This window comes from Pelobates fuscus, chromosome 2, assembly GCF_036172605.1.
Source record: "Pelobates fuscus isolate aPelFus1 chromosome 2, aPelFus1.pri, whole genome shotgun sequence".
NCBI classification, from domain to species: domain Eukaryota; kingdom Metazoa; phylum Chordata; class Amphibia; order Anura; family Pelobatidae; genus Pelobates; species Pelobates fuscus.
The window spans coordinates 364,354,403-364,370,159 of NC_086318.1; the positions used below are offsets into that span (position 1 = coordinate 364,354,403).

The 15,757-nt window shown below is 43.8% G+C and overlaps 1 protein-coding gene across 1 annotated transcript; it reads left to right on the forward strand.

Moving 5' to 3' along the window:
- The first annotated feature begins 7,703 nt into the window (after positions 1 to 7,703).
- Positions 7,704 to 15,645, forward strand: RBBP9 (RB binding protein 9, serine hydrolase). Its single transcript, XM_063441383.1, has 5 exons — positions 7,704 to 7,851; positions 12,029 to 12,071; positions 12,315 to 12,420; positions 13,619 to 13,704; positions 15,185 to 15,645. Exons 1-5 carry the CDS (start codon positions 7,732 to 7,734, stop codon positions 15,406 to 15,408), a joined length of 579 nt encoding a protein of 192 aa, XP_063297453.1. The 5' UTR covers positions 7,704 to 7,731; the 3' UTR covers positions 15,409 to 15,645.
- Positions 15,646 to 15,757: the final 112 nt, after the last annotated feature.

A 15,757-nucleotide genomic window follows, 5' to 3' on the forward strand; every position in this document is an offset into this window, starting at 1 on the left:
TGTGTGTATGTTAGGGTGCTGTGTGTGAATGTTTGGAGGGCTTGTGTGTGCGTGAGGGGGGGCAAATATAGTAAATATGTATTTTTTTTTTAATAGAAAAAAACCCAACCAACTTTATTACCCCCCCCCCCCCACCTTTAGCCTGGGAGGGGGGCCGTGCTGCAGTCCCTGGTAGTCCTAGTGGTGAGTAACCGCGGCAACGCTCCGACCTTGCAAGAGGAAATTGGCGGAGCTGCAAGTAAGAGCCCCCTGTGTCCTCCTCTCCCACAGGCTGCATATCAGTGACTTTGGGTCGGTGAGGGAGATCTTTCATCTCCCCACAGGCCAATGAAGGCACACAGCAGGGCCGGCGCTCGGGTAGCGCTGGCTCAGCATGGGCCGACGGGAGATCCCGTGATCTCCCCTGCCGGAATTGGCTCATGGCCATCGCGGCCCACCAGGCATTTGCCTGGTATGCCTGATGTCCAGTCCGGGCCTGGTTGGACAATATGCATGCCTCTCAACCATCCCTATCGTCTTCCAAATTTTGTTCCCCGGTGTCCCACTTTTAGGGACATCAGGGGACTGTCCTTAAAAACTGTAGGGCATCATTAGACGCTCTTGCGCTGCACTTAAGACACTAGGACCCTGGAGAACAGTAACACAGTGCTCCCTGCAAATCCTGCCTTCACTGGGCTGGCCTGCCTGATTGGCAGGCAGCCTGGTGATCGTTCATGCCAGGCTAACCTGCCAGTAATTTTATGGCAAGACAGGAGGCTTCATATTTGCTTATCTTTCTTTACTGTAACTCCCAGCAGCAAAGAAATGGTTAACAGTTGTAAATAAAAATTCAACCAATCATAGCATATCACATAACAATATAGTGCCATCAGACTCCTCCCACTTCCTCTTTCTTTGCTGCTTGCCTCCCAGGTGAGTCTATTCCAATAACACTGCTTACTCTAATTCATTGTTTTATTATATTGTCATTTCTTTTTGACTCTAAACAAAGATTTTGTATATTAATACTTTTTCTTTTATAATGCTTGTTGCTTTAAGGGCACCTTGCTTCACCTAATTCGTTTATTTCAGATGTTTATTTTTTTTTTTTCGTCTATTTATTGTTATCTTATTGGGTTTGATAACCCTTGTATTTTATTTTAGTCTACTTTCGATCCTACACCTTTTATTTTCCGCCGGGCCGTTCTCTGTTAATTACAGGAACGGCCCGCCGGATTATTGCCTCCCCCTCTGTCTATCAGTGACGGACTCCATTTCCCAAAGGAATCCGTTAACTTGCGCCGCATTTTCGCGCCCTTTTTTCCCGCCCTTTCGGCCGGCAACACCTTCCCTCACAACGCGGCGGCCATCTTGGATCGCGGTATCGCTTTCCTTCAGACGGACCCCGCGGCTCTGACAGGGAACACGCTCTGATCGCCGGTCTCAAGGTAAGTCACAGCCACTGAGATTTAACCCTTTCCCTAAGGGTTTTTAATAATCTTGGTATCCCGGTTTGTACAGCCGATTGATTTTTTGTTTCCTTATCTAAATTGCAGGTACCTTGCTTCAAGGATTAACCTGCTCATTCCTGGGTGACCCCCTCTCTGTTTTTTTCAAAATAAATAACTTATCTCAATATAAATTTTAATATTATTATTATACTTACTCTGTTGTGGCTGACACCACACTGTTACTGTGGGTGACCCCCACCTTTATATTGTATACTTCTCTATACACACTACTGTATTTCCTTGTGGGTGACCCCCACTTTGGTCCTGTGGGTGACCCCCACTCCTTCTCACCATAACCTATTTTTTTTTCTGAAGCTGCTCAATAATAGTGGGTGACCCCATCTTTTTTACTGTATGTATACATTTATACCTGCCTCTTAAGGTCAGTGGTAGAACACCACTTATTGACTGGGTAACACCCATATATATGTTTATCACTTTTCACTTTGGTGATTAGATCCACTTAGTGGGTGAACCCCACCTTTTCTCTATATATACATAAATTTATACCCTAGCTGAGTTGCCTCATCTGCTTGTCTTCAAGACTATAAATCAATTATCATAATTAAGTCAATCTGCCAGCCCTGTAATTATTACCCATTACTATAATAACTATGTCTGACCGCCAGGACCCCGCTATCTCTGCGGAGCTTCGGGAATGGCTTTTCTCCACCATTGCGGAGTCCATTCCCAAAGCCTTAGCAGCCTATCAAGAACAGACTGCTCCAGAGGTTCGCCCCTCTACGCATCTACCCTCTGATTCAGAGGATTCCCATTTTTCCGACCAGGAAAGCGCCCCGCGCAAAAGACCCTGGAAAGGGAATAGCGCTACGGCGGGCAAAGGCAAAGCCCCTGCCAAAGTTTTAAAATATTCTCTGCCTCACACTGTGCAGGACCCTACCGATCCCCTTGAGGGCTCCACTTCACGTCTCGCTGGCCGTATTTTAAATGATTACGACCTGACGTACTCTGATGAAGACTCCATGGCGAATGTGCCCCAGGAGTCCTCAACTTCGGAGTTCGTTAAGGAGACCTTCCTTAATCCAGATATAAAAGGTGGCCCCTCATCTAAGGAGTCTGTTTCAGACGTTCTTTTGGACGCTTCAGGCCTTCCCTTGTTTGACCCAAGGACAATTCGTCATCCACGATCTGCAGAATGGGCCCCTCCTGATCATATTGCCAATTTTTGCAAAATGTGGCTTCGCAAGCCACTGGATAAAGAAATTAGGAACAAACTAAGGGCGGAATGCCCAAGACCCACTATACCAGGCAAAGTTGCCTCTACCCCTGAATTTGACCCTATGCTGGTCACTTATCTGAACAAGTCTGGCAAAGACCCTCGTAAGGGTATCGAACAAGGGTTAAAAACAACCCAAGACAAGCTGTTGGACGTGTCCGGTCCTATAGTCCAAATTTTTATTCTGGCAGATGAGGCGCTCACTAGCGGAAAACTTGACCCGCACACAGTCAGGGAGTGGGCTCAACGAGCTCTGTGCCTGTTGGGTAACGCCAATGTGGCAATGTCCGTAGAGAGACGGAAAGCAGCGCTTTATAAGATTGATGCCAAATTGGCAGATTTAAGTTCGAAAGAATTGGGGCCAGAAGCCGATGGTCTTTTGTTCGGCGACAAATTTATGCGAGACCTCTCTAAGCATGTCTCAGTTTTTACAACCCTGAATAAGGCCCAATCCTCATTACGGAGGGTTTTTAGGTCCCAATCTAGTCGTTTTTATGGGAGAGCTGGTCGCTTTCGGGGTCGAGCTACCAGTAGGGCAGCCTTCCAAGGCTACAGACCCCGCCCCACAGACTATTGGTCCTCAGGACCCACCCGACCATACCACAGACAACTCTTCAATGCAAGAGGCTCCTTCCGAGGACGTGGTTCTGCATCCCTGCGCGGACGCACTGCTTCAGGTAATGGACCTTACTTATTTCAAAAATGTACCAATTGCTGGTCGACTAACCCTTTTTTTCCAACAGTGGAAACTGCTCTCTCAGGATCACTGGATCCTTCATACAGTCAGGGGTTTCAAGTTAGATTTCCTTACACACCCCATTCAACACGGTTATCCGACACCTCTCGAGATGTCGAGAGTAGACAAACAGATTTTGACTTCAGAGTTACACAAACTTCTAGAAAAAAAGGCGATCGAGCCTTCGCCCTTCCCACAAACATTCATCAGCAATATTTTCCTAGTACAAAAAAAGACGGGAGAACACCGTCCTATTATCAACCTAAAACAATTGAACCAATTTATCGTATACCGTCATTTCAAGATGGAGGGTATCCATCTCCTCAGAGACCTACTCTGCGTGGGAGATTGGTTCTCCCGATTCGACCTCAGGGACGCTTATCTCACGGTCCCTATCGCACCGAGTCATCGTGCCTTTCTTCAATTTCTCTGGCAAGACGAAATATGGCAGTTCACCTGCCTTCCCTTCGGTCTTTGCTCGGCTCCTTGGTGTTTCACCAAGTTAATGAAACCGGTCATAGCTCTACTTCGTTCCCAAGGAGTACGCTCCATCATATATCTAGACGATATCCTGATTATGGCCCAAGACCAACATTTGCTTCGCAAACACACAGACATGACCTCTGCTCTCCTTCAAAACCTCGGTTTTGTCATAAATTTCCAGAAATCAGATCTGGAACCCTCTCAGCTGATCCAATTTCTGGGGTTTCAAATAGACTCGGTTCAGGCAACTTTGCAGCTGCCTTACCAAAAAATCAAAAACATAAAGAGAGAAATACGGAAGTTACTCTCTTCGCAATGGCCTCGGCTCCGAGACCTTGCTCACATTCTTGGACTTCTGTCCGCATCAATTCAGGCTATATTTCCCGGTCCTTTACACTACAGAGCGATGCAACGGTTGAAAACCTCCTACTTGCATCGCTCAACCTCTTACGACCAAGTCATATCCCTGACAGACGAAGTTCTCATCGAACTCCAATGGTGGCTCCGCAACATGGAAGCCTGGAATGGGAAAGCAATCTTCGGATCTCAACCATATTTTATCCTGGAATCCGATGCAAGCCTTCTGGGTTGGGGTGCCACATGCGCCCAAACCTCTACAGGGGGTCTCTGGTCCCCTTCGGAACAAGCACTCCATATAAATTGTCTCGAGCTCATTGCTGGATCCTTCGCGATCCCCAGTTTTGCCAAGAACGTGTCCAACTGTTCCCTAGTGCTTCGGATGGACAACGTCTCGGCACTGCGGTATGTGAACCGCCTCGGAGGCTCCAAATCCAAACTATTGTCCGATCTCACCAAAGATCTATACCAATTTTGCCTGGACAGGAATCTGTCCATCCGAGCGGAATATCTCCCAGGACCCAACAACCTAGTCGCAGACTGGTTTTCGCGTCACTGGAGAGATGCCAGCGATTGGCAATTGGACACTTCCCTGTTCCACCATATCCAGCTCTTACGGGGACCCCTCACACTCGATTTGTTTGCATCCCGTCTGAACCGTCAGACAGTCGATTTCTTCAGCTGGCTACCAGACCCTCTGTCTCAAACTGTCGACGCGTTTCTACAACCCTGGCCACGGAGGGGAGCCTACGCTTTCCCTCCTTTCTCGATGATCCAGCGGACCCTTCACCGGGTCAAAGCGCAAATGGCCAAGATAGTGGTAATCACTCCACTATGGAGGGCTCAGACTTGGTTCCCGACCCTCCTGGAATTATCGGCAGACTATCCAATCCTACTACCTCGCTCTTTTCGGGTTCTCAGGAACCCAACGGGCGACTACCACCCGCTCGCCCTACAGGGCCACCTCCAATTGGTAGCTTGGACAGTTTCAGGGGAGCCTGGCATGTCGCAGGACTTTCACGCACTGCTCAGACGCTCCTGTGGGATTCGTGGGCTCCAGGAACCAGACGGACATATCTCGCCGCATGGCGAGTTTGGGTCAGCTGGTGTCTGGAGAGGGACCTCGATCCCATTTCAGCACCTCTTTCACCGATTTTAAACTTTTTATCATCCCTTTTCGACCAGGGTAAATCATACCGGACGATTAATATTTTTCGTTCCGCCATTTCGGCGGCCCACGACACTGTTGATCAGTCCCTGGTTGGGAAACACCCATCCGTATGCAGACTCCTTCGGGGCATACGATTGACAAGGCCACCTGCGGCTAAATACTCCAACTTCTGGGATATTTCTAAAGTTTTCCAGCTGTTGGATTCCTGGCCGTCTAACGAGGCTCTATCCCTGCGCCAACTCTCTGCGAAATTGGCACTGCTCCTGTGCCTGGTGTCCTTCCGCAGAGTTTCGGACGTTCGGGCCTTTGACTTTCACGCTGTGACCTTCGCACCGGACGGTGTAAAATTTACGATTACTAGACGTACTAAGACTAATTCCTCCTCAGTCTTTTATCCCTACTTCCCAGACAGACCATCCCTCTGTATAGCACGGTGTACCCGCTGTTACATGGAGAGCACGGCCTCACTGCGTGCCCCTACCGGACCTCTGTTTGTCTCCTACGTAAGACCCCACAAACCGGTCTCTTCACCCACGATCGCACGCTGGATAAGATGGATACTTACCCAGGCTGGGATCGACCAAACGTTTGGTGCTCACTCCGTTAGAGGAGCAGCCGCATCCTCTGCCTTTCAGTCGGGCAGCTCGTTAGCGGATATTCTATCCGCCGCAGATTGGTCAAGAGAATCAACTTTTCGAACTTTTTATTTTAAACCTACACCACACGCGGCCTCTGCTTTCATTCAAGAGCGTTAAAACAGCAAATATGAAGCCTCCTGTCTTGCCATAAAATTAGGGATTATTCTAGCTTACAGTGAACGAATAATCTAAATTTTATTAAAGACAGGAGGCGAATATTTTCCCTCCCTTCGTTCATTATGGAACCCATCCCAGGGTAAGTTTCTTTGGGTAAGTCTTTCCTCTTACTATTACACGTATATACTCTAACTATGGTTCTTGTAAGTATAGCCTTCATGTTACTCTGGTTTGGTAATACTATACCTCACTTAATTTTGATGTTACTCTGACTGTTGTAACACTGTATCACACTTGTCATTAAGGTTTAATTTATCAAGTAACCGGAACTGCCACCTAAGTGCGTGTTTATGTTTTTCTCTATACAAGAGACCATACTTTCACGAACTTCTCTTCTTCTCTCCTAGTGTGAAGTTCACATTTGTACCCGTTGGCTAATCGTTTACATGGTTGATTACTCGTACACCAGGATTCAGGTTCCACAAGCTCAAGTTTACACGGTTGACTACTTCTATCGCTGATCGGCACCATCAAGAAAGAGGAAGTGGGAGGAGTCTGATGGCACTATATTGTTATGTGATATGCTATGATTGGTTGAATTTTTATTTACAACTGTTAACCATTTCTTTGCTGCTGGGAGTTACAGTAAAGAAAGATAAGCAAATATTCGCCTCCTGTCTTTAATAAAATTTAGATTATTCGTTCACTGTAAGCTAGAATAATCCCTAATTCGGGTAGACCTGCCCCCTTTCTGGGTAGAGGCAGTGACACAATCATTGGCCTGCTCCATTTACCGTCCTCCAACTGGCATCCCGCTTCTCAGGACACCATTTTGGGGAATAGGAGAATGTTGTCGTCTATTAGTGCAGTTTGCCAGTGCAAGTTCAGCAGAAAGAATACTCCAAGCACCAAAACAACTACTGCACTACTAGCACCCCAACCTCCATCTTCTCTCTACCCAGCTGATTGCTCTCCGTCAATGCACAAAGCCCTTTACTGCCAGGCTTAGCAATAAAGCTGTCTGCCAGCAGAGAGCCTCAGGCAAGGTAATCTATTTACAATGGAGAGGTGCCAGTGCACTCAAGGCACCTAACAACTAAACAATAATGCAGTGGTTATGGTGCTTTGAGTGCTCTTTTAAAGATATTTTTAATGCATAGCTTTTAAGGCATTAATACTTTGGGGGTGGGAGGGTTAATTTTCTAGCAGAGTACTTGTGAAAAGATACACACCCAAAGTTTTTTTTAAAATGCATTTATTTTTTTTCAATCCACAATCTTTTTGCAATGCATAGATTTTTAAGTCCCTTTAAAATGAAAATTGATCCCCCCCTAAAATTCTGTTTGGAATACTAAACGTTTGTAAAATTATATTAGTTTTCCATACTTACACATTAAAAGAAAAACAGCAAAATGAGCTCTGCTGTCTGTGGCTTAAGAACTACAAATCCCATGATGCCTCACTGAAAAGACTGCTCGTTGTCTGCAGGGGAAGCTAGAAACATGTCTGATACTACAGGAGAACCATCTCCTTTGAAGGCAGTTATAGTCCCTGGGAATGGTGGCGGAGGAAATATTGAGTCGTGTATCTGGTATGGATGGACTAAGAAAAAGCTGGACAAGGTAAACACACGGTCTATGATAAACGCGTTTCGGTAAGACAGGAAGGAGGTCAGCTTTACACTGACTGTAGCCATGACCTGTTTCCTGGAGAGAATACATGATCTCTTAAAACAGGGATAACAAAAAAACAGATCCCTGGCCATGCAGAATTAGAAATGATATGCTACTCTGAAGCCGGCAAAGATTCATGGGAGTTGTAGTTCAACAGTAGGTAATGGGATTTTATCTATTGGCGACCCCTGAGCTAATTATAGGTATTTTAGAACATGATTAATTATTACAAATCTAAAAACCCAAAGACAAACAAAGAAGATGTATAAATGATGTCATGCTTTTCAACAAGTTGCATATTTCCATTTGGGTTCTTAGGGGTATATACTAAGCAGTGAATTGTGATAATTAAAAAAAATCTTCAAAATAAGTGCAAACTAATTTGATATAATATGCTCACAGCAATCCTCTACTTGTGGGGAAAAATGTGTAGAAACTTCAAAGAATCTGTAGAAAGTAAATTGTCAAATCTTTTTTTTTTTTTTCAATCTCCTAAAGGATTTTGTCTGTACTGGAAAAGTATCTGGGCTTTGAAATTTTCTTGAAGTTGTTTTGTTTTGCTTTTTACATTTCTTTTTGTATTTATTTATTATCATTTGATTAAATGCATTATCTTTATATTATTCATTAAAATGTTGTCTCTTCACTAACAGAGTAAGTCACAAATTTAACCCCTTAAGGACACGTGACATGTCATGATTCCCTTTTATTCCAGAAGTTTGGTCCTTAAGGGGTTTAAGGGACAATATAGTTATCAGAACCATTACAGCTTGATGTAGTGGTTATGGTGTCTATAGCCATCCCTGCAAGCTTTTCAATGTAAACGCTGCCTTTTCATTGCTGTCTAGGAACACTTTTTGGGTTCACTCACTCAGACAGCCATTAAAGGTACCTACTAGAGTAGTACTGCACTGGTGTTCAGCTTCTCCACACTCGCAATGGAGGCGCTAAAAACTGTCCCCATAGAGATGCATTCAATGCATCTGTATGAAGATATGCTGATTGGCGCAGCGTTTTGCGCAATAGACTCCCAGTGCTTTCCTATAATTTTCCATCATTACACATGTTCTGATTTTTAAAAAAACGTTTTTTTTTAATTAATTCTTTAGTTTTGCGGGTGGTACATGTCACATAACGAAAACAACATGACATAGTATTTTTTGACATATGATACAGGAAGAGACTATATATCTCGATTAGTCACTCATTTTATATGTATAGTAGCTAGACTTAAAAAGACTACAACAGGGGGCGGAGCCGACTGAGCAACTGAGAGGACGCATTTCTCGGAGCTCCGTCTCTGACTTATATAAAATCAGAGATTTATGGTGGAAATCGAGCCCAAAACCTCCCCACACACAACCCAAACACGGGCTGAAAGAACATGGGCAGGAAATCTAAGAAGGCAAAAGCCGAAAAAAGCCCCCACGGGAGGGACATTGGCGAGATGCTTCGGCTCTCGCAACAGGCTGCGTGGCCCAAAATGGCGCAGCAAGATGACCTCTCCTCCTACTCATCGGAGGATTTCACCTCCGAAATCCTGGAAGGTGCATCCTACAGGCCACCACCGGACAACAGACAGGTACCCCCAAAACCCGGGGACCCAGTCACAAGATTTGGCGGCTGACATGGCCCACTATAGAAAGGCCATTGAAGGCGCCACGACAAAAATCACACAGCTAGAGGCCAGCTCAAGCACCCAAGACACGAGGCTTCATGGGCTCGAACAGACAGTCACAGACCTGGTCAAATGGCAAACCGCTACCAATGACAGGCTTGATGCCATAGAGGACCAAAGGAGACGATACAATTTAAAGCTGAGGGGGATACCGGAGTCGGTAGGCCTGGATGACTTACCCCACTACATCAGGCGCCTACTCGAAGTCCTACTACCGCCGAAGCGGGTCAAAACCATAAAAATCGATGGCATGTTTAGGCTGCCGAAATCACCCCGAGCACCGCCAGCGGCAACGCCGGACCTCATACTGCGGTTCCAAACCCTGGCTGACAAGAACTCGCTCGCGACGGCACTGCGGGGTAAAACCCCCCTTATGTTTGAAGGGGCATCTCTGACAGCATTCCCAGATCTGACCAGGAACACAATAGCCTGGCGAAAAGCCCTACAACCCCTCTTGCACCAGCTTCGGGCCAAGGACATCCCATACAGATGGGGCACTCCTCGTGCCGTATCATTCACCCTCAACGGGACCACATATAAGGCGCAAGACAAACAGGAGCTGGAAACTCACCTAAAAGCCACAGGTATTCTTCAAGCAGCACCTGCGTCCAGACGGAGCATAGCCCAACTGAACCCAGATACCATCCGGGACTTTACCCCACGGAACCCCGCCAGGGCCTCCCCAGGAGGATCCCCCACTTGATGAAACACCAACGAGCCAACCAATAGTGACTTTCCTTTGCTTTACATTCCACCATCCATGCAGACGGAACGTCTCATACAGTCAGAGACTCAATACCAGCAGAACCACCAAAACCTCTTTATAATGTTGTCTATTAATGTTTTTTTTTTTTTAATGGTTTCTTTGATAATTTCTTTAGCATTCTCTTCTGTGTTTTCTATAATGCTCACACATAGTGAACCCAATAATGCTACCTCCGTACAACCCGCAACACCTAGTGGCTGACACAATTAGACTGAGCAAACCGCCATGACATACCACGAATACTCACACAGGGCGGCAGAAGCCCGTCTAGCAACGCCATCACCAGCCCGCATTACACTACGACATCCTCACCCCCCCCCCCCTGCCGACACACTGCGGACCACTTAGAGAGCGACTATCTCGAACAAAAGCAAAGGGGGTAGCCCTCAAGGGCAGACACATAGAGGGCAACACCGCGCACACTTCACCCTCACAAAGGGCACTAATGATACCAACACAGATTTTTCTTCGTTAGAGTTAACCTTACATTATAAAACTGTGCAATGTTATAACAGCCATATATGTTATAAATGTCACTTGACACGATGAATATGGACCGTTGTGGCCAAGAATGCATCATTGTTACCTTATGCACGCAAAAAATAAAGAATTGAAAAAAAAAAAAAAAAAAGACTACAACAAATAAGCTGTGATTCCAATGGCTACTCAAACAAAATATTGATTGTGGAGACAGAAAAATCGTGGGCACTCCGCACTGTCTCGGAGTCGGCACATTTAAGCTTGGTACAGCAGCTAAAGGTTAAAGGGACACTATAGTCACCTGAACAACTTTAGCTTAATGAAGCAGTTTTGGTGTATAGAACATGCCCCTGCAGCCTCACTGCTCAATCCGCTGCCATTTGGGAGTTAAATCCCTTTGTTTATGAACCCTAGTCACACCTCCCTCCATGTGTCTTGCACAGCCTTCCATAAACACTTCCTGTAAAGAGAGCCCTATTTAGGCTTTCTTTATTGCAAGTTCTGTTTAATTAAGATGTTCTTATCCCCTGCTATGTTAATAGCTTGCTAGACCCTGCAAGAGCCTCCTGTATGTGATTAAAGTTCAATTTAGAGATTGAGACACACTTATTTAAGGTAAATTACATCTGTTTGAAAGTGAAACCAGTTTTTTATTCATGCAGGCTCTGTCAATCATAGCCAGGGGAGGTGTGGCTAGGGCTGCAAAAACAGAAACACAGTGATTTAACTCCTAAATGACAGTGAATTGAGCAGGGAAATTGCAGGGGAATGATCTATACACTAAAACGGCTTTATTTAGCTAAAGTAATTTAGGTGACTATAGTGTTCCTTTAAGTTCCCCAGCGTGGGACCGGATATCTCCCAACAGTCCAAAAGGAGGGGGGTGGGTAACTGGGCTGCACTTTGAGGTGCGATACCACAGGAGAGAGATTGGCTGCTTCCCCCATCTGGACGGTAGATTTGTGGATTGGAGTAGTTTTTGTCAGGACCATCAAAGGCCTCTTCGCCAGACTACCAGTCTGCTGCGTGATCTGGTCCACTTCTAGCTTTATAATAAGCGATGAAAGCAGATTTGTAGCTTAAATTAGCAGGAGCATCTAGCGAATACGTCCGGCCATCTTGGCAGTCATGCCCCGTCTCCCAACTGTTTACCACTTTATGGAGAAACCATTATTCTAAAAGTACAATGACTCTTTTTCCAGATCCCAAAGTTCCAGTGCCTGCTTCGAAACATGCCTGATCCATGTAAGTTGAAACATTCACTGCCAAGCAAATGGTAAAAAGCCACATACTCGTATGGTGTCTAGATTGTACAGAAAAACACTTTTAATACCTAAACAGTACTTCAACCATTATGTAAACATGAAATATATACCTTCATAAAACTGTTTGTTTACCAAATAGCTGTAGTTAAGGGCAATGTTCTTTTGTCAAAAGTACCAGCTTGTAATAATTTTAAACCAATATTTCATTATTTTTGGAATGCAGATAGAGCAAGAGAAACAATATGGCTGCCGTTCATGGAGACAGAGTTGCAGTGCGACGCACACACTATAATCATAGGACACAGCTCCGGCGCAGCTGCAGCCATGAGGTATGAATAACCTTGGCAATGTAAAAAGAAACCTTTAGTATCTCTTGATGAATATTACGTAACTTATTTTTTTCATAGCTACCCCCAATGGGGGTAGGGAATCCAGTGCATTCATTCCTTACTTAAAACAAAATTCACATGAATAAATGCTATTGCAGCGTTTTAATGGGGTGAAAAATGTTATTTACTACCTCTGCTGCACTTTCACATTTTGGGTAACGGTTGTCCCATGATGCCTTGGGCACACTAATGCATCCTTGGGTATCTGTAGAGAAATCAGAGAAATGTTGAGTGCTTGGCACTGCAGTGGTTAGACTCATTTATACATACCAGACCATGAAATTTAAAGAAAAACAAAACCAAAAACTAGTAAGAATTAAAAGGAAAGAAAAATAGGAAACCATTGGTCAAGTAAAAATATTTCTAGTGAAAGTGCCACTTCAAATGGATGCTCCATAACCACTAAGATTATTGTAGTGGATATGGTGCGAGGACTCCAAATTGACACAGGTCTCTGCTCTGTCAAACTGGCTTTTCTGAAAATGTTATCAAGAGATTCAGCAATGCCAAAAGTAAATACATAATGAAGAATGTAAAATGTCGCCCTATGATACAAGTTGAGGGTTGGCTTTGGGTGTTGGGGAATACTCTTCCTTTTCGGCTGGCTTTACCTAAAATGTAAAATTAACTTAGAATTCCAGAAAATGCACACTTTAGCGAATAATTTAGCTTAAACTGACCTCTTAAAGTCAGTGATGAGATACAAATGAATCTTGTGTGGACTAAATCCTCATGGTCAGACCTGGAAATGGGCCAATCAAAATCAATAAGCCAGGCAATTCTGAGTAGGAGCACTCATCAAAATCCTCCAATAGCTCAATCTTCTTTGATCTGGAATGGCTTTTGTAACACAGGTTTGTTTTCAGGTCCCTGTATAGTCCATTGCCCTTAGCCAGCATTTACACATGGCTGGAATCTTAAGCCAACCAATTACAAAGTCCAACTACTTGATAACAAGTTAGATATGCAGGAGTTCTGATCTCCTCTGTGTAACAACATTACTACAGCAAAACCATCCAAGCGGCTTCATGTTAGCAGATGGCCATACAACAAATAAAGGTTTCAAATTATGGAAAAGTGATGTTGTTTATTTTCTTGTTCTCATCCCTGCTAGTGTAATAACAAGCTTTCCCTGTAGGTTTGCTGAAAAGCATCAAGTTTACGCCATAGTTTTAGTCTCTGCGTACACAACTGACCTGGGAGATGAAAACGAGAAAGAAAGTGGTATGTCATTTTTTTTATTTTTGGAAACTAAAAGTTAACCTGTTATGGCAGATCGCTATAGCCTAAAACAGCTCTCAAGGCAGTAAATATAGCATCATGTATTTTGTGATCTGTTAGAACGTTTCTTACCTGCTGCCCTTCTCTCCACTGCTAGCACTTTGGCTTCAGTGTCCAATGCTCCACCTGATGGTGATAAAAAGCCTGCTGGGAGATGGCACAGTGACAATGAGCTGGAGAATCTTTGAGAGGGGGCGCTTGCTTTTCCTGTTATACAAACCTTTGCTTAGACCTGTATGCTGCTGGAACAGTTCCACAATATATATCTAATCGTGCCTGTAGCAAGAACAAAGTTGGTTAAGTCCATTGGACTTGCAATGTAGAAGAATGAGGAGAGAGGTACCAATTGGAAAAGAACTTGACGGCAAATACTAAAACCGGGGAAGAGATAAAGCAATAAGTGAAATCTTTTCTCCCACAGTTAAAGCTATAATGAGATGGAGTATTTTAAGTCCCATAGGCAAATGTAATGTGAGAGTAGGGCCCGGTCTACTTTTATTACTTATAAGATGAACAGTACGAGCACAGAATTACTGTTCTAAACTGAAATGGTTTTAAAATGTGGTATCCTGTAAGTTTGATACTAGACACCACACCATTTACATAAAATATGATATTTACCCAGGTGCATGGTGACACTTTCTATGTAACCATTTTACCACTAGTTTCTGCCGTGGCTTCTGGTTATTCTAATTTTTTAATTTAGTTTTGTGGTTTTCACGTACAGCATTGTGTTCCCATGTTTATATTGTAATCCTGTTTTGATCTAATGCAGTAAAAGGAGAAAATAATTTATCTCCTGAAGAGAGAGATTAGCCGATTATTTTGGAAGTTCCAGGACCAAAAATGTTTTACATGTTGGAGATCATTACTCTAGTGTATTCAAAATGGGGGGGGGACCCTCAATGCATCATATCTACTACAGCTCATTGCTCTGACAGGCTGCAAGTATCGGGCTACCCTTCACACTACGCTTGTAGTCCATCTTTGCTGTATAAAGGTGGATAGATAATATGGACATTTATAGTTTTCCAAAATTACAGCAGATATTCGATAAGTCATGGAGGACGTCTATAGCAGCAGGTGCCGACAAAGCCCTACGGCCAAATCATGGTCTTCATAAATTAGATAATTTTTTTAACCCCTTAATGACACATGACATGTGTGACATGTCATGATTCAATTTTATTCCAGAAGTTTGGTCCTTAAGGGGTTAAAGCAACCATGAAACACTAAATTTTAAAGGCTTAAATTACATATCAGACCATCAGTTACACACGACAGATATCCACATCATAAGATGACTGTGGGTATAGTAATCTATTACAAATAAATAATGGTGAATACCAGACAAGTTGAAGTAAATGCACAATCTAACTGCTTAAATATATTTCTTTATTTTACCAAATCTCCCCATTCTCAGGTTATTTTAGCCGTCCATGGCAGTGGGATAATATAAAATCTAACTGCCGGAATATCATTCAGTTTGGATCTACCGATGATCCTTTTTTACCGTGGAGTGAGCAGCAAGAAGTGGCAGATAACTTGGGGGCTGAACTACACAAATACACGGATCGAGGACACTTTCAGAACACAGCATTCCATGAGCTGGTGAATGCTGTGAAGGGGCTTATTACTCCAAAATAAACATTGGTCTGTACATTACTAGTGAAACTATGGGAAGATGACAAAACGTTAAGCCAAAAACAATCTCTAATTTGGTTGAGTTGGGGAAAACCCATTTCCAATTCATCTTTTCGAGCTAGATTTTTGGAACTTACCTGTGCGCATCAGCTCAGTTTTAATAAATTAACATTTCAGTTAGTTGTATTATTGTGAATTCAGCTTTTGTTATTATGCAAATTAGTCAAACATTTAAATGGAGCCTATCTACTACAAATCATAGAAATATATATTTTAACATTTGAGAAGTTGTGTAAACATTTAAATGGGAAAAAAATAAAAATATATAAAGACTTTTTCATCACCATCAAAT